Source organism: Odontomachus brunneus, unplaced genomic scaffold (assembly GCF_010583005.1).
Source record: "Odontomachus brunneus isolate Ranch 3 - 2012 unplaced genomic scaffold, Obru_v1 Obru_scaffold_108, whole genome shotgun sequence".
Classification (NCBI taxonomy): domain Eukaryota; kingdom Metazoa; phylum Arthropoda; class Insecta; order Hymenoptera; family Formicidae; genus Odontomachus; species Odontomachus brunneus.
In genome coordinates, this window is record NW_022639558.1 from 725,673 (window position 1) to 750,247 (window position 24,575).

Consider the following 24,575-nt stretch of genomic DNA (forward strand, 5'->3'; position numbering starts at 1 on the left):
CCAACTGTATGGAAAAGTCCTCCTAATACCAACAGGTAGATGCTAACATACTAGATAAAAAATCGCACGAATTTATGGATCAATATATCACAATAAGGTATGTTATATCAGCACAGATTCACAATGTAAAGTACAAACATTTTCAAAGTAACTCAAAATAGCAAAACGGTAAATTTGATACCTTGACAATACCTAATCATAAGTGTTTATCTAAGATATCTAACTTCAAGAATAAAAAATTTCACTCGCTCTCAATGCACTTTTTTCAGAGATTCAAAAGTTGCCTTCAGAAACTGAATATTGTGAATGATACATTGGAGAAGCTTGGAACGCCGAAGAATTATCCAGAGTTGCGTGTGCAAATTATATGGATAATCGTTGGGTGGATAATTTCGATCTTAATCATGAATATTATGGATTTCCTGTGGCTTCTTACACGTATTCCCACATCTTACGCCGCGATAACTATATGTCTGCCATTCATTGTCAATCACTCCCTTCATATTGACACATTTCATGATGTGACGTATCTGGCACTGCTGGGGTTTGTAGATCATTAAGTTTTGCGATGCAATAAAAATACCTTTTCTTTTACAGCCGCAAACTCGGTAGTTTGGATATATTATGTATATTACAACATCGTCAATATTATCTATAAAATAATTATCATACTCAATGATTTAATATATTAATATAATATTTAATATATTTATATATATATATATATATATATATATATATATATATATATATATTAAATGATTTTATGTCGAATTTTATGCAGATATATAGGATCTTTATTTGAACACGTCAATCGATATATTCAAGAATTAACGGAACAGAAGAAACGAGTAAGATTTGTTCCAGCGACTTCCGCTTCGTCTTCTCGACACAGAACTAACAGTGTGAAACCTAACCAAGCGATATGCATCTTAATGTAAGGATAATTGAGGAAGTTTGCGGATTGCCGCGACGTAATACAGTACAATTATGGAAGTCGAAATAAACGTATCGGCTGATTTCACGAGCGTTGACTTATGGGCGCCATTAATCGAGTGCATTCTTTATTTAGGCATGTACATTTCGAATTGTCCATGATATCGCAAGAATTCAGCAGGATCTTTGAATTGCAAATGTTGATGCAGACGATAGCGTTTTACATTTTCACGGTGCAGCTCATCGCACAATTTTACAATTCAGTCATAATAATAAACACTTCACTAAATACTAATACACACTTCACGTATCAAATGGTAATGGATATTTTCAACGTCTTCGTGTGGATCATACACAGCATTATAAGAATGTTTCTGTTCAATTACATGTGCGAGAAAATTTGCTTCAAGGTAAAAGCTATTTTCTTCATAAAAATTATTGTTAAAAATTTCGTTTGACGTCAAATGAAAAAAGGAAAATTCAATTTTAATAATCTAATGCCAGGCAAACAGAACCGAAACGCTACTTAACAGATTGGCGAATATTTCTTTTGACGTGGAGATGCGGGAGAATGTAAGTAAGGGAATGTTTGTAAGTGTTTATACGCGACTAATATAACACGATTTTAATTGCGCGACTATTTGCAGATCACACAATTCCTACTGCAACTATTGAAAAAGCCATTAACAGTTTCCGCATTTGGGTTATTCAACTTCGGTTATAAATTTATCTACACGGTCTGTAGCTCTCAGATAAATTACATGTAATTGCTAGTTCTCGAGAGTTTAAACCTATAATCTCATTTAACTTCACACAAATTAATGTACTAAAAGTAAAAAAGAGAGAACGATAATCCAATACGAATGTAAACGACTGAAAAGATATAGTATAAAACGATTTCTTTCAGTTTATGGAATGGACTTTGAAGGTATTAGTAATAGTCATTCAAGCAAACACATAAACTCGACAGACTTATTTAACGCGTGTAATGTGTTGCTATATTATTGCCCGAATGAAAAATACAAGACCAACAATAAGATGTTAACAATGAAATCGATATTTGCTTCGAGATCGTATTTGCTGTGTAAACAAACGAATATATATCGATTTGTCTCGATGGCATCCGAAGTATACAGAATTCAGCAACCCGAGTGTTTTCATAAGCGTAAGTGCAGCAATTGCAATCACAAAGAACCGCCATCCACACCGTTTAGTGAAACTGTCGGCAGTTCGAAACAACAACGCTGACTATTAGGATGGTGGACGACATTCGAGCGATACTATCGCCACTCCTTTTTGTCTGTTATGTGTTCGGCACAAGGATTATCGAGTATCCCGTGAATAAACCAAGAACGTGGTGCAGCTACTTATACATACTGCTAATTTGGTTAACGTACAGTTTATCGTTGGTGTACACGTTGATGTGCTACGTACGCATTAACTCTATCGTGTATCAATTTTGCTTTTGGCTGAATCTTTTTACAGCGATATTGACAATTGCTCTCGGAATATATCATGATAAGGTAGGGAAAGCTGTTAGTGCAGCACATTAATAAGTAATACACTTATATCTGATCTATGATATTTGAATAGCTGCGATATTTAACGTAAGTGCTCGCTGAATTCTTTTCTTTTGAGACTTAGGATAGCTTTTTACAATGTGCATTTGCATATGAGCCACAATTATTTCCATCCCACATTGTATTCTTGTGTCAGAAATTTAGAAGCTGCCTGAGAAAGCTCGCTATCGTGGACGACACGCTGGAGAAACTCGGAACAACGACAGATTATCAAAAATTATACACGAAAGCACTATTGATCGTCTTCGTATGGTGCGCGTTCGTCTTATGTATAACCTACACTAGAGCCTTATGGCTCAAAGGCAGCAGTCATAATGTAAAAAATTTATTTGTTGCTTTTATGCTTGAATATGGTACTTGTACTAATCTCTTAGATGATCTCGTTATCACGGGTACTCTTGGGTTAGTATATTCTTATAGGAAAAATTATTTTATTAAGTAAACTATGTTGTTATAAATAAAAAGAGAATGAAGCTCTTTTATATAACTCAAGAATTGCAATACGACATTTATTACATGGTAAACGTAATTATTCAATAGTCTCTAATTTCAGATATATAAGATTGAAATTTGACCAAGTGAACGAATACCTGCGAAAAATGAAATGCGGAAACGAGTATGAATTAAAGCCGGCTTGGGAACACTCGACGTCGATTCCACGTCGGGTTGGAAATGCGAATTCTACGGGCAACGCGTGTGCCACATGGATTATGATGTATTATGAAAAATGCGTAATAATAAAATTATAATAAGACGCGGTGATACTTCAAAGTAACTGAATGTTATGTTTTTGCAGACATCTTCACTTGGACTTGCGCAAAATATCTCGCGAGTTAAACTCGATATTTGGACTACAAATGACTATCAAGATGGGAACTTATTTCGCTTTCATGGCGTTAGGTTTTCGCGAACTCTTCAATGTGATACTCATCATTAATTACGTCGAAAAAACCTTCCTATTCGTCATAATAATCATCAATTTCCTCTTTGCGAACACGTTCAGACTTTTCATTATTAATTATATGTGTGAGGAAGTTAGCGTCAAGGTATAGATTCAACATTTATGTTTTAGATGTATCTACTTTGAAATCTCTTCCGACAATTACATGACTATGAAATCATGTTAAGATTTACTTTACTAAAATTTCTTTTCATATTATTATGAACGTTCCAACTTTAGGCGAATATAATGGGAGATATTATAAGAATACTTTATACCACTTACGATGTTGTGGTTCGTGAAAACGTAAGAGAGATGTTTTGCCGTTGCTAAAATCAATTTTGAAATAATTGATTAAATAAACTATTGTACTAACACAGATTTCACAGCTTGTACTGCAAATGAATTTGATTTCGATTAAATTTTACGGACTTGGGCTCTTCCAGTTTGGTTTAAAGTTTTTTCAAGGAGTATGTCGCAAATGTTATATAATTATCCATTCTAAACAATAAATTTATATTGAAGGAACAAATTTCTTTTTCTAGTTCTCCAGCTCAGTAACGACCGTAATAGTCATACTAGTGCAATCGCATACAGAAGCGAAATTCACAATGAAATGTAAGAGTTCAAACAATTTACGACATATACGTGTATTACTACTGTGAAAACTACTATCTATTATTTTTTACAGAAAACGCTGTACTTTGTAAAACACAGATATACTCAAGACAGACTACAAATCTATTAAATTGAATATTTAAACTGCCTTTAATCTTCTGATCACAATCTGATTATGTAATTTTGGTGTTTGCGACCAAATACAAATTAATTTATGGTAAAAATGAGAAATCTTGCTTTGGACTTGTAATGCACATAATCAATTATGTTTTTAATGTATATAAAACGCAATTTATATAAGAATAAAGGAAAATAATAAACTTTATCCTGATTCTGATATATTTGAGACGTAATCTGTCAACAAATTTTGTACTTCTTAAAAATTGATATTAATCTATTAACGGAAAATTGATAAAATCACGTACTTGATTCGTTGTTCGATTACTTTTTTTCTCTCTCTCTCTCTCTCTCCTCCTCTCCCTCTTTCCTTCTCTCTTTCTCTCTTCCTTTTTAGCACATATATCGTAAAACACAATTAATAAAAAATAAAAACAAAAAGTACATAAATATAATTTACCATTGTTTGTAATGTGAATCCATTTGTTCTGCGTGAAAATAACTAATGGAAAAGTACACTATTTTCTTTGAAAAGCTTATGACATGTGAAATTGACGGAATCGATTATTTCAATATACTTAAGTGCAGAAATTGCAATCACAAAATACGCTAACCACGTAACTCGATAAAACCATCGGCAGTTCGAAATTACAAAGCTAACGGTCAACACAATGCACGGTATCCGAGCAATACTGTCGCTTCTTCTTCTTACAAATTACATGTTTAGCGTAAGAATCGTGACATGTGAAATCGACGGGATCGATCATTTCAATATACTTAAGTGCAATAATTGCAATTTCAAGAAGTTACTGCCTGTTTCCAGATCAGTGCAATCTTCGGCAGTTTAGAACTACAACATCAACGGCTGTAAAGATGAACAGTACTCGAGAGGTACTGTCACCCATTCTTTTTATTAGTCATGTGCTTGGTATAAGAATCATTGAGTTTCCCGCGGGTAAACCGAGACTGTGGAGCAGTTTCTTATATATATCGCTGTTGTGGACAATTTACCATATTCTAGTCTGGTATACAATAATGCATTTCATGAGTGACATTCTCATCAACTTCAAATTTTGTTTCTGGCTGAATACTTCAATAGCAATATTATCAGTTGTTGTTGGAATATATCATGATAAGGTAGGATAATGTAAATGTATTTGCACATTAAAGAATAATTGATTACGATTATATCTGTGAATAATTGCAGTATTTAATATTAGCGCTTATTAAATATTCAAGATATAGTAATATTACTATTTCATTTGTCAACTGCAATTCTATGTCAGAAATATAGCACCTGTCTGAGGCAACTTGATATCGTGGACGACACGTTAGAAAAATTAGGAGTGGTGACAGATTACAAGAAACTGTATACACAAACGTTATTGAAAATTTTTGGATGGTTCGCGTACGTTATATGCACAACCTGTGCCAGTACCTTATGGTACAGAAAGCAATTTAGTGCTTCATATGCTTTTTACGTTGCCATTGTATATGATTATTCTTCTTACGTTAATTTGCTCGATGATCTTCTTATTACTAGTACTCTTAGGTTAGTATACACGTAAAATGTAAAAAAACTCATATAAAAGATCTATTTAGCGATTAAAATGCGTATATATAATTAAAAACAATATTCTTTTCTAAATATTTTAGGAATTTCAATGCAATATATTCCCGTATACTAAACAATGACAGTCATTATAAACTAGTTTCTTTTACATTTAGATATATAGGATTGAAGTTCGAACAACTCAACGAATATCTTCGGAAGTTGGATGGAGATAATGGACATGGATTGAAGCAAGCTTGGGAACATTCCGCGTTGCTGCCACATCAAATCGGATATCTAAAATTTATGAACAGCGAATCGGCTACATGGATTGCAATGTATAGCGAAAAATCCGTGTAAATTTAATAAATCGCGACTGCAAAGCGAATGAATATAAAATGTTATATTTTTTTTCAGACACCTGCATTTACAACTGTGTAAAATCTCTCGGGAGTTAAACTCGATTTTTGGATTACAAATGACGATCAAGATGGGAGCTTATTTCACGCTTATGGCAATAGGATTTAGCGAACTTTTCAACATACTGCTCATTACTAATTACAAACTAAAGAAAACCCTATTCATAATCTTGACTATGTCTTACCTCGCTTTTAATACTTTCAGACTATTCATTATTAATTACATCTGCGAGATGGTCTGCCGTAAGGTAATAATTCTACGTTCATATTCTAGACACATATACATTTATATGAATATTATTAATCGATTATCTGTACATATATGTGCCTATTGCACGGCCACAAAAATATGTAAAAATTAATTTAATTAATGTTTTCATACGCTACTACTAATATTACCATTTTAGGCGCATGTAACAGGAGAAATTATAAGTAAAATACCCTATCCCAATTTTAATGTTGCGATTCGTGAAAACGTAAGATTTTTCGTTATTAATGCAATAAATTGACGTGAAATAAATAATGATGTACATTATTTTACTAATATATAGATTTTACTAATATAGATTTCGCAATTTCTATTGCAAGGAACTTTAACACCGCTTAAATTTTGTGGGCTTGGGTTCTTCAAGTTTGGCTTAAAATTTTTTCACGGGGTACGTCGCTTTCATCAAATAATTATTCACCCTAATTATTCAATAATGAATGCTTACAAGACAAATTCTTCTCTTTTTCAGTTCTCTAATTCCGTTTCAACTGTTATAGTCATACTGGTACAGTCGCAAACAAAAAGATAAAACTGCGTACAGAAATGTAAGAGTTCAAACAATTTACGATAAATATGTGTATGTAGCATTTACTTTATCGAAAAAATAAATTTATTGCTTATTATAGAAAACGCTGTACTGCGTAAGAAACGAATACTTTCACTCTATTAAATCGAAGATATAATTTTTCCTCCCCTTAACCATCCGATCACTATCAAGTAATTCTCATATATCCAAATGTAAATTAACCTATGTTAAAAACTAATAGGAACTCTTGTTTCAGATTTGTAATCAATAATGTCATTTTTATGTTTTCAGTGTATACATTAAAGTATAATTTAAAAAAATGGATGATGACAATGAAAACTTTATCCTGATTCTATAATATAGTAGGAAAATAATTAATTAACAAATTTTGAATGTTTTAAACGTTTATTTTAACTTGGTAACTGAGAATTAACACTGTCATAATGTCATACTGTTACTTTTCGTTATTCGATTATTCTCTGAATAAATATTGCATAGAAATATAATTAATACAACGTGAAAACAAAGAGCAGAATAACATTATGGTTTGCGATTCAAACGTGCTTATTCTGTATAAAAATAATTAATAAATATTCTGTTTTCCTTTATTAGCTCGTGACATATAAAATTGACGGGGTCGATCTTTTCAATATACGTAAGTGCAGAAATTGCAATCATATAGATTCGCTAACCATGTAATTTAATAAAACTATCGGCAGTTCTAAACTACAACGCTGACGGTCAGTACGATAATGAAAGAGCACATTTCTTTGAATAGTGACATATGAAATTAACAGGATCGATCATTTCAATATACTTAAGAACAGTAATTGCAATAATTGCAATTTCAAGGAGTTGCTGCGCATTTAGTTTGGTAAAATCGTCGATAGTTCACTACAACAGTCGGTTTAGAACACTACAACGCCAACGGCCGTGAAGATGAACGGTATTCGAGTAGTACTGTCGCCTCTTCTTTCTATTAGCTACGTGCTTGGTATAAGAATCATTGAGTTTCCCATGGGTAAACCGAGACAGTGGTGCAGTTTCTTGTACATATTGCTGTTGTGGGCAATTTACCATATTCTAGTCTTATATACAATAATTCATCTCATGAGTGGCATGTACATCATCTACAAATTTTGCTTCTGGCTGAACATTTGGATAGCACTATTATCAGCTGTTCTTGGAATATATCATGATAAGGTAGGAATATAAATATAATCACTCATTAAAGAATAATTGATTTTGATTATATATGTATATAACTACGGTATTTAACATTAATGCTCATTAAAAATTCAAGTTATAATAACATTACGATTTTATTTGCTAATGGCAATTTCTGTATCAGAAATACAGAACCTGTCTGAGGCAGCTTGATATCGTGGACGACACGTTAGAAAAAATAGAGGTGACAACAAACTACCAGAAATTGTACAAGAAAATGTTGTTGACCATTTTTGGATGGTTCGCGTACATTCTGTGCACAACCTGTGCCAGTTCCTCATGGTACAGAGAGCATTTTAGTGCTTCATATGCTTTTTACGTTGCTCTTGTATATGACTATTCTTCTTACGTTAATATACTCGATGATCTTCTTATTACTAGCACTCTTGGGTTAGTATATATGTAAAATATAAAAAAACCTATAAAAAAAATCTATATATACTTAACGATTAAAATATATATATTTATATATATATAATTAAAAGCACTATTCTTTTCTGAAAATTTTAGCGATTTTAATGCATATATTTATATATATAATTAAAAGCACCATTCTTTTCTAAATATTTTAGAGATTTTAATGCAACACGTTTTCATACACTAAACGATGACTGTAATTATAAACTAGTGTCTTTTATATTTAGATACATAGGATTGAAGTTCGAACAACTCAACGAATATCTTCGCAAGTTGAATGAAGATAATGGACACGGACTAAAGCAAGCTTGGGAACATTCCGCGTTGCTGCCATGTCAAATCGAATATCTAAAATTTACGAGCAGCGAATCTGCTACATGGATTGCAATGTATCATGAAAAACCGGTGTAAATTTAATAAATCGCGACCGTCCTGCAAAGCGAATGAATGTTATGCTTTTTCTTTCCAGACATCTGCATTTACAACTGTGTAAAATATCTAAGGAATTGAACTCGATTTTTGGATTACAAATGACGATCAAGATGGGGGCTTATTTCATCTTTATTGCAATAGGTTTTAGCGAGCTTTTCAACATACTGCTCACTACTAATCACGTCCAACAGAACAATCTATTCGTTATTTTGATTATATCTTTCCTCGCTTTCAATATTTTCAGACTCTTTATAATTAATTACATATGCGAGAAAGTCTGCATTAAGGTAATAATTCTACGTTCATATTTCAGACACATCTATTTTCTGTAAATGTACAGGATTTGCGTGGCCAGAAAGCTATGTGAAAATTAAATATACTCGGCGTCGCGCCGCGACCGCGGCACTTGATTTCATTGACGTTTTCATACGAAACTAGTAATATTTTCATTTTAGGCGAATGCACCAGGAGAAATTATATGTAAGATACCCTATCCCAATTTTAATGTTGCGATTCGTGAAAACGTAAGTTGTTTCGTTATTACTGCAATAAATTAAAGTCGAATAAATGATGAAATAAATCATTTTACTAATATAGATTTCGCAATTCCTACTGCAAGTAACTTTAACACCACTGAAATTTTATGGGCTTGGGCTCTTCAAGTTTGGTTTAAAATTTTTTTATGGTGTACGTTGCTATCATTAAATAATTATCCATTCTAATTGCCTAAGAATGAATGCTTATAAGACAAATTATTTTCTTTTTTAGTTCTCTGGTTCCGTTTCAACTGTTATAGTTATACTGGTACAGTCGCACACGGAAAAATAAAAAGTGAGCAGAGAAATGTAAGAGTTCAAACAATTTAGGATAAATATGCGTATGTAACGTTTACTTTTTTGAAAAATTAAATTTGTTTGTTTCAAAAAATGCTGTGTTGTGTAAAAAACGAATACTTTAACTCGATTAAATGGAAGGTGTAATTTCTCCCTCTCGCCAATCTCCCGATCACTATCAACTAATTCTCGTATATCAAAGTGTGAATTAACTTATCTTAACCTTCTAACCTTGTTCGTTTCGGATATACTTTAACCGTGTTCAGGGTCTAAATAGACTCAATGGTGAGAACTCATTATTTAATTGACATATATATATTTTTTGGTATCCTTTATCTTAGCATTATATAAAATAATTTAGTGCAATATGTACTGACTCTTTCTAAAATAACTCGAAAAGTCGCGAAGTATCACATTTGTATTTTAGAATATTAGAAAAACTGTATGAATTTTAAAACTGCTCTCGGTCAAAAAAGACCCAGAGCACGACTAGAAGGTTAAAAACTAATAAAAAATCTTGCTTCAGATCTGTAATTATTTTTGTCATTTTCATGATTTTATGATTTTAATGATAGAGGAAAGTATCCAAAAGCGACAAAGGTCTCCTAAAGCGACATACCTCTATATCGCATATATTAAATATTGAATTTTATCGAAATTAATATAAACGTAATTCGTTATATCAGTTGTCATAAAAAATGCTTGTCATAAAATATACTTGGTATATTTCTTGTTCCTTTATATGCTAAATTAGCAAATATCGAATTTTAAAAATTCGCAAGTTTTACTTCTATGATCTTTATTGTCGAATTACATAGACTAAATAGCGATAATTATCATTTTGTTCAATTTTAAGTTCTTGTACATGCATTTGGCTTTTGTACAAATATTCTTTTAATATTTTTACTTTCATCACTTTTTTACTGTATAACTTGAAAATTTTTATGAGAATGTGTTTTAAAGTGACATACCTACAGTATGCGATACCCTGTGACTAACATAACTTGATTAATAACCTCCCATCGTGACATTTGTTTATTGTAAGGTTAAATTTTATTTAGTTTAAAAATATAACATATGAAAAATATGTGAGAAGATAAAAAAGATGGAAAAGATATGTATTTATTTAATTATATTTCCCTTTTATAACATTATATTTTGAATAAATAAATATTATTCAACGCATTAATGAATTATTTATTACCAAATATTATCATATATGCCACATGTTATATAAATTCCAATAGGTATGTCGCTTTTGGCATCTATTTTCTTTGAACTCCATTTTCATGCGTTTTACGAAAACATTTTTTGTTTTAAATCTAAAAACAATTTCAGTAAAAATGTGATATTATCTGATAGGAGGTACTTCAAACTACATGTATATATATTTACATTTATATTTTTAACTTTATATTAAGACGTAACGTCCAAAAATAAAGTGGAATGTCGCTTTTGGTGCATTTACTCTATTAATGTATATATTAAAGTATAACTGAAAAAAAACCAAATGTAAAAATGAGAACTTTATCCTGATACTTTATATATAATATATTTAAGAAATAATTTGTTAACAAATTTTGAATGTTTTAAACGTTTATATCAATCTATTAACTAAGAACTAATACTATCACACTGTCACTTTTCGTTATTCGATTACTTTCTGAACAAACATCCTATTCTAATACAACTCATACGAAAACAAAGAGTAGAATGTCACAGTGTCATGGTTTGCGATCCGAACGTGCTTATTCCACGTGGAAATAATTAATGAACATTCTACTTTTCTTAAGTAGCTCGTGTCATATAAAACTGACGGAAACGATTATTTCAATATACTTAAGTGCAGAAATTGCAATCATAAAATTCGCTAACTACGTTGATCGATAAAACCATCAGCAATTTGAAATTACGAAGCTAACAGTCAACAAGATGAGCGGTATCCGAGCAATACTGTCTCTTCTTCTTCTTACAAATTACACGTTTGGCTTAAGAATCGTGACATGTAAAGTTAACGGGATCGATCATTTCAATATACTTAAGTGCAATAATTGCAATTTCAAGAAGTTACTACCTGTTTCTAGTTCAGTACAATCTTCGGCAGTTTAGAACTACAACATCAACGGCTGTGAAGATGAACAGTACTCGAGAGGTACTGTCACCCATTCTTTTTATTAGTTATGTGCTTGGTATAAGAATCGTTGAGTTTCCCGCGGGTAAACCGAGACTGTGGAGCAGTTTCTTATACATATCAGTGTTGTGGACAATTTACCATATTCTAGTCTTGTATATAATAATGCATTTCATGAGTGACATTCACATCATCTTCAAACTTTGCTTCTGGCTGAACACTTCGATAGCACTATTATCAGTTGTTGTTGGAATATATCATGATAAGGTAGGATAATGTGAATGTATTCACACATTAAAGAATAATTGATTACGATTATATCTATGAATAACTGCAGTATTTAACATTAGTGCTTATTAAATCTTCAAGTTATAGTAATATTACGGTTATATTTGCCAACTGTGTGCAATTTCCGTGTCAGAAATATAGAACCTGTCTGAAGCAGCTTGATATCGTGCACGACACGTTAAAAAAATTAGAAGTGGTGACAAATTACAAGAAACTGTATACACAAATGTTATTGAAAATTCTTGGATGGTTCGCGTACGTAACATGCACAGCCTGTGCCAAAACCTTATGGTACAGAGAGCATTTTAGCACTTCACATGCTTTTTACATTGCCATTGTACATGACTATTCTTCTTACGTTAATGTGCTCGATGATCTTCTTATTATTAGTACTCTTAGGTTAGTATACACGTAAAATGTAAAAAAATTTATATAAAAGATCTATTTAGCGATTAAAGTGCGCACATATAATTAAAAACAATATTCTTTCCTAAATATTTTAGGAATTTCAATGCAATACATTCGCGTACATTAAACGATGACTATCACTATAAACTAGTCTCTCTTACATTTAGACACATAGGACTGAAGTTCGAACAACTCAACGAATATCTTCGGAAGTTGGATGGAGATAATGGACATGGACTGAAGCAAGCTTGGGCACATTCCGCGTTGCTGCCATGTCAAATCGGATATTTAAAATTAATGAACTGCAAATCTGCTACATGGATTGTCATGTATTATGAAAAATCCATGTAAATTTAATAAATCGCGATTGCAAAGCGAGTGAATGTTATATTCTTTTCCAGACACCTCCATTTACAACTGTGTAAAATATCTCGGGAGTTCAACTGGATTTTTGGATTACAAATGACGATCAAGATGGGAGCTTATTTCACGCTTATGGCAATAGGTTTTAGCGAGCTTTTTAACATACTGTTCATTACTAATTACAGCCAAAAAAAAACCCTATTCATACCCTTGACTGTATCTTACCTCGCTTTTAATACTTATAGACTGTTCATTTTTAATTACATGTGCGAGATGGTCTGCCGTAAGATAATAATTCTACGCCCATATTCCACACAGCCATATATACATTTATATCAATATTATTAATCGATTATCCGCAAATACACATGATTTTCACGGCCAAAAAATATGTAAAAATTAATTTCCTTAATGTTTTTATACGCTAATATTACTAATATTTCCATTTTAGGCGCATGAAACAGGAGAAATTTTAAGTAAAATACCTTACCCCAATTTTGATGTTGTAATTCGTGAAAATGTAAGATCTTTTTTATTATTAGAGCAATAAACTGAAGTAAAGTAAATGATGAAATCATTTTAATAATATAGATTTCGCAATTCCTACTGCAAGTAACTTTAACACCGCTGAAATTTTATGGGCTCGGACTTTTCAAGTTTGGCTTTAAATTTTTTCACAAGGTACGTCGCTATCATTAAATAATTATTTACTCTAATTATCCAATAATGAATGCTTACACGACAAATTCTTTTCTGTTTCAGTTCTCTAGTTCCGTTTCAACTGTTATAGTCATACTGGTACAGTCGCACACAAAAAGTTAAACCGCGGAAAAATATAAGAGTCAAACAATTTACGATAAATATGTGTATGCAGCGTTTACTTTATCGAAAAAATAAATTTATTGCTTGTTACAGAAAACGCTGTACTGCGTAAGAAACGAATACTTTCACTCTATTAAATCGAAGATATAATTTTTCCTCCCCCTAACCATCCGATCACTATCAAGTAATTCTCGTATATCCAAATGTAAATTAACCTATGTTAAAAACTAATAGGAACTCTTACTTCAGATTTGTAATCAATAATGTCATTTTTATGTTTTCAGTGTATACATTAACGTATAATTTAAAAAAATAAATGATAACAATGAAAACTTTATCCTGATTCCATAATATATTAGAAAAATTCGTTAACAAATTTTGAATGTTTTAGACGTTTTTTTTAACTTAGTAACTGAGAATTTACACTGTCATACTGTCATACCGTAAATTTTCGTTATTTGATTACTTTCTGAATAAATACTGCATTATAATACAATTAATACAACGAAAACAAAGAGCAGAATAACATTATGGTTTGCGATTCAAATGTGCTTAATCTGCATGAAAACAATTAATAAATATTCTGTTTTCCTCCAATAGCTCGTGACATATAAAACTGATGGTCGATCATTTCAATATACGTAAGTGCAGAAATTGCAATCATATAGATTCGCTAACCATGTAGTCCGACAAAACTATCGGCAGTTCGAAACTACAACGCTGACGGTCAGCACAATAAGCGGTATCCGAACAGTACTGTTGCCTCTTCCTCTTATATGTTACGTATTTGGCATAAAAATCATACAATTTTCCACGAGTGAACAAAAATTATGCTGCAATTTATGGTATATGCTGCTATTATAGTGAATTTACTATCTGATATTTCTGTGTACAATTCTACAAATACATTATGCATTTGAGAAATCCAAAATATTCCAACTCCAATTCTGGCTGCGCAAAACTGATACTATCACGTAATTGATTCTTTGTGCAATTAATTTTTCTTTCTCTCTCTCTCTCTTTCTTGTTAAACATATATTATATCGCAATAAAAAATTAGCAGTAAGGAAAAATAAAGATTAAAGAAATATAATTTACCATTGTTTGTAATGTAAATGCATTTATACTGCGCAGAAACAACTAATGAAAGAGCACACTATTTTCTTTGAATAGCTGGTAACATGTGAAATTAACAGGATCGATCATTTCAATATACTTCAGTGCAGTAATTGCAATAATTACAATTTCAAGGAGTTGCTGCGCATTTAGTTTGGTAAAATCGTCGGTAGTTCAGAACACTACAACGCCAACGGCTGTGAAGATGAACGGTATTCGAGCAGTACTGTCGCCTCTTCTTTCTATTAACTATGTGCTTGGTATAAGAATTATCGAGTTTCCCATGGGTAAACCGAGATACTGGTGTAGTTTCTTGTACATACCGCTGTTGTGGACAATTTACCATATTTTAGTCTCATATACAATAACACACCTCACGAGTAACATGTTCATATTTTGCTTCTGGCTAAACATGTCGATAGCACTATTATCAGTTCTTCTTGGAATATATTATGATAAGGTAAGATCGTGTAAAATAATTACTCATTAAAGAATAATTGATCTTGATTATATATGTGAATAGCGGTATTTAACATTAATGCTTATTAAAAACTCAAATTATAGTTAACATTACGATTTTATTTGCTAATGGCAATTTCTGTGTCAGAAATACAAAACTTGTCTGAGACAGCTTGATATCGTGGACGACACGTTAGAAAAAATACAGATGACAACAGACTACCAGAAATTATACAAGAAAATGTTGTTGACCATTTTTGGATGGTTCGCGTACATTCTATGCACAACCTGTACTAGTACCTCATGGTACACAGATTATTTTAGTGCTTCATATTCTTTCTATATTGCCTTTGTATATGACTATTCTTCTTATGTTAATATGCTCGATGACCTTCTTATTACTAGCACTCTTGGGTTAGTATACATGTAAAATATAAAAAAACTTATATAAAAGATCTATATATATTTAACGATTAAAATACATATATTTGTATATATTTATATATATTAAAATCACCATTCTTTTCTGAATATTTTAGGGATTTCAATGCAATACATTTTCATACACTAAACTGTGAATGTAATTATAAACTAGTGTCCTTTACATATTTAGATACATAGGACTGAAGTTCGAACAACTCAATGAATATCTTCGCAAGTTGAATGGAGATAATGGACACGGACTGAAGCAAGCTTGGGAACATTCCGCGTTGCTGCCATGTCAAACCGAATATCTAAAATTTACGAGCAGCGAAACTGCTACATGGATTGCAATGTATCATGAAAAACCGGTGTAAATTTAATAAATCGTGACCGTCCTACAAAGCGAGTGAATGTTATGCTTTTTCTTTCCAGACATCTCCATTTACAACTGTGTAAAATATCTAGAGAATTAAACTCGATTTTTGGATTACAAATGACGATCAAAATGGGAGCTTATTTCATCTTTATTGCAATAGGTTTTAGCCAGCTTTTCAACATACTGTTCACTACTAATCACGTTCAAAAGAAAAATCTATTCATTATTTTGATTATATCTTTCCTGGCATTCAATATTTTCAGACTCTTCATAATTAATTACATATGCGAGAAAGTCTGCGTTAAGGTAATAATTCTACGTTCATATTTCAGACATATATATATATTTTTTTTTTTTTTTTTCTGTAAATATACAGGATTTGCGTGGCTAGAAAGCTATGTGAAAATTAAACGTATTCGGCGTCGCGCCGCAACCGCGGCGTTTGATTTCATTGACGTTTTCATACGAAACTAGTAAAATTTCCATTTTAGGCGAATGCAACAGGAGAAACTATAAGTAAAATATCCTATCCCAATTTTAATGTTGCGATTCGTGAAAACGTAAGATGTTTCGTTATTACTGCAATAAATTGAAGTGGAATAAATGATGAAATAAATAATTTTGCTAATATAGATTTCGCAATTCCTACTGCAAGTAACTTTAACATCACTCAAATTTTATGGGCTTGGGCTCTTCAAGTTTGGCTTAAAATTTTTTTACGGGGTATGTCGCTATCATTAAATAATTATCCACTCTCATTATCCAAACATAAATGTTTATAAGACAAATTATTTTCTTTTTCAGTTCTCTAGTTCTGTTACAACTGTTATAGTCATACTGGTACAGTCGCACACGGAAGGACAAAAACTGGGCAGAGAAATGTAAGAGTTCAAACAATTTAAGATAAATATGCGTATGTAACGTTTACTTTTTTGAAAAATTAAATTTATTGTTTGTTACAGAAAATACTGTGCTGTATAAGAAACAAATACTTTAATTACTTCGATTAAATCGAAGATGTAATTTGTCCCTCCCGCCAATCCCGATCATTATCAACTAATTCTTATATATCAAAGTGTAAATTAACATATCTTAAAAACTAATAAAAAATATTGCTTTAGATCTGTAATTATTTCGGCCATTTTCATTATTTTATGATTTGAATGATATTAATGTATATATTAAAGTATAACTAAAAAAAAAAACGAAATATAATAAGGAGAACTTTGTCCTGATTCTTTATATATATTTAAGAAATAATTTGTTAACAAATTTTGAATGTTTTAAACGTTTATATCATTCTATTAACTAAGAACTAACATTGTCACACAGTCACTTTTCGTTATTCGATTACTTTCTGAACAAATATCACATTGTAATGCAATTAATACAACGTGAAAACAAAGAGTAGAATGTCACAGTGTCATGGTTTGCGATTCGAACGTGCTTATTCTATGTGGAAATAATTAACGAAAATTCTATTTTTCTCCAATAGCTCGTGACATATAAAATTGACAGGATCGATTATTTGAATATACTTAAGCACAATAATTGCAATTTCAAGAAGTTGTTAGCTATTTCCAGTTCAGTACAATCTTCGGCAGTTTAGAACTACAACATCAACGGCTGTGAAGATGAACAGTATTCGAGAGGTACTATCGCCCGTTCTTTTTATTAGTTATGTGCTTGGTATAAGAATTATTGAGTTTCCCGCGGGTAAATCGAAACTGTGGAGCAGTATCTTGTACATATTACTGTTGTGGACAATTTACCATATTCTAGTCTTGTATATAATAATGCATTTCATGAGTGACATTCATATCATCTTCAAACTTTGCTTCTGGCTGAACACTTCGACAGCATTATTATCAGTTGTTATTGGAATGTATCATGATAAGGTAGGATAATGTGAATGTATTCACATATTAAAGAATAATTGATTACGATTATATCTCTGAATAACCGCAGTAATTAATATTAGTGCTTATTAAATCTTCAAGTTATAGTAATATTACGATTATATTTGCCAACTGTGTGCAATTTCGGTGTCAGAAATATAGGACCTGTCTGAGGCAGCTTGATATCGTGGACGACACGTTAGAAAAATTAGGAGTGGTGACAGATTATCAGAAACTGTATACACAAATGGTATTGAAAATTCTTGGATGGTTCGCGTACGTTACATGCATAGCCTGTGCCAAATCGTTAGGGCTCAGATAGCATTTTAATGCTTCATATGCTTTTTACATTGCCATTGTATATGACTATTCTTCTTACGTTAATTTGCTCGATGATCTTCTTATTACTAGTAGTCTTAGTTTAGTATACACGTAAAACGTAAAAAAACTCATACAAAAGATCTATTTAGCGATTAAAATACGTACATATAATTAAAAACAATATTCTTTTCTAAATATTTTAGGAATTTCAATGCAATACATTCGCGTACATTAAACGACGACTATCAATATAAACTAGTCTCTCTTACATTTAGATACATAAGACTGAAATTCAAGCAACGAATATCTTCGGAAGTTGAATGGAGATAATGGACACAGACAGAAGCTAGGGTACATTCCGCGTTGCTGCCATGTCAAATCGTATATCTAAAATTAATGAGCAGCAAATCTGCTACGTGGTTTACAATGTATCATGAAAAATCCATGTAAATTTAATAAATCGCGTCTGCAAAGCGAGTGAATGTTATATTTTTTTCCAGACGCCTCCATTTACAACTGTGTAAAATATCTCAGGAGTTAAACTCGATTTTTGGATTACAAATGACGATCAAGATGGGAGCTTATTTCACGCTTATGGCAATAAGATTTAGCGAACTTTTCAACATACTGCTCATTACTAATTACAACCAAAAGAAAACCCTATTCATAATTTGACTGTATCCTACCTCGCTTTTAATACTTTTAGACTATTCATTATTAATTACATGTGCGAGATGGTCTGCCATAAGGTAATAATTCTACGCTCATGTTCCACAGACACATATACATTTATGTCAATATTATTAATCGATTATACGTAAATATACATTATTTGCACAACCAAACAAATATATAAAAATTAATTTCCTTAATATTATCATACGCTAATAATACTAATATTTCTATTTTAGGCGCATGCAACAAGAGAAATTATAAATAAAATACCGTAACCCAATTTTGATTTTGCGATTCGTGAAAATGTAAAATCTTTCGTTATTACTCCAATAAATTGAAGTGGAATAAATAATGACATAAATTATTTTACTAATACAGATTACACAATTTCTATTGCAAGAAACTTTAACACCAATCAAATTTTATGGGGTTAGACTTCCAAGTTTTGCTTAAAATTTTTTCACGGGCTACGTCGCTGTCATTAAATAATTATTAACTTTAATTATCCAATAATGAATGCTTACAAGACAAATTCTTTTCTTTTTCAGTCCTCTACTTCCGTTTCAATTGTTATAGTCATACTGGTACAGTCGCACACAAAAAGATAAAACTGCACAGGAGATGTAAGAGTTCAAACAATTTACGATAAATATGTGTATATAGCGTTTACTTTATCGAAAAAATAAATTTATTGTTTGTTACAGAAAACGCTGTGCTGTGTAAGAAACGAGTGCTGTCACTCTATTAAATTGAAGATATAATTTTTCCTTCCCCTAACCTTCCGATCACTATAAAGTAATTCTAGTATATCAAAATAAAAATTAAACTAAAGTTAAAAATTAATAGGAACTCTTGTTTTAGATTTGTAATCAATAACGTCATTTTTATGTTTTCAATATATACATTATAGTATAATTTAAAAAAATGGAAAATTACAATGAAAACTTTATCCTGATTCTAAAATATATTAGAAAAATAATTCATTAACAAATTTTGAATGTTTTAAACGTTTATTTTAACTTGGTAACTGAGAACTAACTCTGTCATACTGTCATATTGTTATTTTTCGTTATTTGATTAGTTTCTGAATAAATATTGTATTGTAATACAAATAATACAACGTGGAAACCAGGAGTAGAATAACATTATGGTTTGCAATTCAAATGTGCTTAATTTGCATGAAAATAATTAATAAACATTCTGTTTTCCTTCAATAGCTCGTGACATATAAAACTGACGGGGTCGATCATTTCAATATACGTAAGTGCAGAAATTGCAATTATATAGATTCGTTAACCATGTAGTTCGACAAAATTATCGGCAGTCCGAAACTACAACGCTGATGGTCAGCACGATAAGCGGTATCCGAGCAGTATTGTCGCCTCTTCTTCTTACGAGTTACATATTTAGCATAAAGATTATACAACTTTCCACGAGTGAACAAAAATTATAGCGCAATTTCTTGTATATTATGGTGAATTTACTATCTGATATTTGTGTGTACAATTCTACAAACACATTATGCATTTGAGAAGTTCAAAATATTCCAATTTTAATTCTGGCTGCACAAAACAGACACTATCACGTAACTGATTCTTTGTTCGATTAATTTTTCTACCTCTCTCTCTTTCTTGTTCAACATATATTATATCGCAATAAACAATTAACAGAAAGTAAAAAGAAAGATCCCACAAATATAATTTATTTTTGTAATTTTTGTTTGTAATATGAATGCATTTATTCTACACAGAAATAACTAATGAAAGACCACACTATTTTCTTTGAATAGTTTGTGACATGTATAATTAACAGGACCGATTATTTCAATATACTTCAGTGCAGTAATTGCAATAATTGCAATTTCAAGGAGATGCTGCGCGTTTAGTTTAGTAAAATCGTCGGTAGTTTACTACCAGTCGGTTCAGAACACTACAACGCCAACGGCCGTAAAGATGAACGGTATTCAAGTAGTACTGTCGCCTCTTCTTTCTATTAGCTACGTGCTTGGTATAAGAATCATCGAGTTTCCCATGGGTAAACCGAGACAGTGGTGCAGTTTCTTGTACATATCGCTGTTGTGGGCAATTTACAATATTCTAGTCTCATTTACAATAATACGTAACATGGGTGGCATATTTATATTTTGCTTCTGGCTGAACATGTCAACAGCACTATTATCAATTCTTCTTGGAATATATTATGATAAGGTAGGATCGTATAAATATAATCACTCATTAAAGAATAATTGATTTTGATTATATATGTGAATAACGATATTTAACATTAGTGCTTATTAAGAATTCAAATTATAGTAACAATACGATTTTATTTGCTAATGGCAATTTCTGTGTCAGAAATACAGAACCTGTCTCAGACAACTTGATATCGTGGACGACACGTTAGAAAAAATAAAGATAACAACAAACTACCAGAAAATGTACAAGAAAATGTTGTTGATCATTTTTGGATGCTTCGCGTACCTTCTGTACACAACCAGTACTTATACGTTAGTGTACAGAGATTATTTTAGTGCTACATATTCTTTCTTTAATGCCATTATATATGAGTATTCTTCTTTCGTTAATGTGCTCGATGATCTTCTTATTACTGCCACTCTTGGGTTAGTATACATGTAAAATACAAAAAAACCTATATAAAAGATCTATATACAGTATGTTTGATAAACTTTTTCCTCGAAACCGTTAGAGGGGAGATATAAACGCGAGCCAATAACGGGGCTCTTCTCCCAAGATGCTTTGTCTAGAAAGCCTTAGTTATCGTTTGACTTTCGTCACAAAAGGGTGTATTTCAACATGAGTGCCGCGTACGCATCACGTTACGAAGCTGTGTTTCTATGTTCGCATCCGAAAGGACCAAAAATGTCACGCGGAGCGGCTGCTAAGTATATGAAGAAGTCTAAGGCGTTTGTGAGTAAGTGGGTGAAACGTTATTCCGAGGTCAAAAACGTTGATGACTTGCCGGATCGTGGCTCTGTGCAGAAAACGACGAAAAAGGAGGACAAAATGATTTTACGGGTGTTTGAGAAGAATCCTTGTTTATCATTGCGTGGCGGGCAAGCGGTTTTACTTAAAAAGGGTCTAAATATATCATGTCATACTATAAGAAGACGTTTACTGGCTCATAAAGTGAAATTTCGAAGCACGATAACGAAACCGTTGCTGTCTGAAAAACACGTCGAAAAAAGACTTGCTTGGGCAAAAGAAAATTTGGACCGCTATTGGGGCAACGTAATTTTTTCAGATGAAGCTTCGTTTTGGGCAAAGTCTTCTATCAGACGTGTCTGGTCTACCCAGGCCAATAGACTCATCGAGCGGACCGTTAAACATCCGGTAAAGGTGCACGTCTGGGGCTGTTTCTCAAAACAGGGATTTGGCACTTTACACATCTTTACACAAAATTTGGATGCTGCTAAAATGGTCCAAATATATGAGAGAGCTTTATTACCATCTGCCCAAAGGTGGTTTACGAGGAAAAATGAAAATTGGCTACTGCAAGAGGACAATGATCCGAAACATCGGAGTAGACTTTGTACTGCGTGGAAACAAGAAAATGACGTTGACGTACTGGATTGGCCTTCACAGTCGCCAGATGCAAATCCAATTGAAAATGTTTGGGCGCTTATAAAGTTTAAGCTCCGAGGAAAGAAAATATGGACCGTCAAGCAGTTAATTCGACAGATTCGATTTATATGGAGATCTTTGTCTGAAGATTATGCTGTAAAATTAGTAGAAAGTATGCCTCGGAGATGCCAGTCAATTATTGATAATGGAGGCGACTGGACAACTTATTAATAATAAAGCATCGCAGTCTATATCATGCGTAATGTGTACAAATTTTTTCAATTTAAGTATTATCCTAAGTTTTTGAGTTTTGTCGTACACGCTCTTATCAAACATACTGTATATTTAACGATTAAAATACATGTTTATATATATAATTAAAAGCACCATTCTTTTCTGAACATTTTAGGGATTTCAATGCAATACATTTTCATATATTAAACTGTGAATGTAATTATAAACTAGTGTCCTTTACATTTAGATACATAGAACTGAAGTTCGAACAACTCAATGAATATCTTCGCAAGTTGAATGGAGATAATGGACACGGACTGAAGCAAGCTTGGGAACATTCCGCGTTGCTGCCATGTCAAACCGAATATCTAAAATTTACGAGCAGCGAAACTGCTACATGGATTGCAATGTATCATGAAAAATCGGTGTAAATTTAATAAATCGCGACCGTCCTGCAAAGCGAGTGAATGTTATGCTTTTTCTTTCCAGACATCTCCATTTACAACTGTGTAAAATATCTAAGGAATTGAACTCGATTTTTGGATTACAAATGACGATCAAGATGGAGACCTATTTCACCTTTATTGCAATAGGTTTTAGCCAGCTTTTCTACATACTGCAACCTAGTAATTACATGCAAAAGAAAAATATATTCATCATTTTGATAATATGTTCCCTCGCTTTCAATATTTTCAGACTCTTCATAATTAATTACATATGCGAAAAAGTCTGCGTTAAGGTAATAATTCTACGTTCATATTTCAGACATATTTATATTTATTTTCTGTAATACAGGATTTGCGTAGCCAAAAAACGATGTAAAAATTAAACGTATTCGGCGTCGCGCCGCGACCGCGGCGCTTGATTTTATTGATGTTTTCATACGAAACTAGACATATTTCCATTCTAGGCGAATGCAACAGGAGAAATTATAACTAAAATATCCTATCCCAATTTTCATGTTGCGATTCGTGAAAACGTAAGATATTTTGTTATTATTGCAATAAATTGAAGTGGTATAAATGATGAAATAAATAATTTTGCTAATATAGATTTCGCAATTCCTACTGCAAGTAACTTTAACACCACTCAAATTTTATGGGCTTGGTCTCTTCAAGTTTGGCTTAAAATTTTTTTACGGGGTACGTCGCTATCATTAAATAATTATCCACTCTGATTATCCAAACATAAATGTTTATAAGACAAATTATTTTCTTTTTCAGTTCTCTAGTTCTGTTACAACTGTTATAGTCATACTGGTACAGTCAAATAAAAACTTGGCAGAGAAATGTAAGAGTATTGTCAAACAATTTAGAATAAAAAATGCGTATGTAAAGTTTACTTTTTTGAAAAATTAAATTTATTGTTTGTTACAGAAAATGCTGTGCTGTATAAGAAACAAATACTTTAACTCAGATAAATCGAAGATGTAATTTCTCCCTCCGGCCAATTTCTCGATCACTATCAACTAATTCTTGTATATCAAAGTGTAAATTAACCTATTTTAAAAACTAATAAGAAATCTTGCTTCAGATCTGTAATCATTTTTGTCATTTTTATGATTTTATGATTTTAATGATATTAATGTATATATTAAAGTGTAACTAAAAAAACC

At 31.8% G+C, this 24,575-nt stretch overlaps 3 protein-coding genes across 3 annotated transcripts; all 3 read left to right on the top strand.

Moving 5' to 3' along the window:
- Nucleotides 1-2,192: 2,192 nt before the first annotated feature.
- Nucleotides 2,193-3,568, top strand: LOC116849190. The gene is made up of 4 exons (XM_032826111.1): nucleotides 2,193-2,459; nucleotides 2,653-2,918; nucleotides 3,070-3,231; nucleotides 3,313-3,568. Exons 1-4 carry the CDS (start codon nucleotides 2,193-2,195, stop codon nucleotides 3,566-3,568), a joined length of 951 nt encoding a protein of 316 aa, XP_032682002.1.
- A 1,496-nt stretch (nucleotides 3,569-5,064) lies between these two features.
- On the top strand, nucleotides 5,065-6,959 carry LOC116849191. The gene is made up of 6 exons (XM_032826112.1): nucleotides 5,065-5,082; nucleotides 5,478-5,599; nucleotides 5,920-6,081; nucleotides 6,161-6,410; nucleotides 6,570-6,638; nucleotides 6,900-6,959. The coding sequence occupies exons 1-6, from the start codon at nucleotides 5,065-5,067 to the stop codon at nucleotides 6,957-6,959; spliced, it is 681 nt and encodes a 226-aa protein (XP_032682003.1).
- A 925-nt stretch (nucleotides 6,960-7,884) lies between these two features.
- Nucleotides 7,885-9,011, top strand: LOC116849193. The gene is made up of 4 exons (XM_032826113.1): nucleotides 7,885-8,159; nucleotides 8,308-8,465; nucleotides 8,565-8,573; nucleotides 8,828-9,011. The coding sequence occupies exons 1-4, from the start codon at nucleotides 7,896-7,898 to the stop codon at nucleotides 9,009-9,011; spliced, it is 615 nt and encodes a 204-aa protein (XP_032682004.1). The 5' UTR covers nucleotides 7,885-7,895.
- The last annotated feature ends 15,564 nt before the right edge of the window (nucleotides 9,012-24,575 follow it).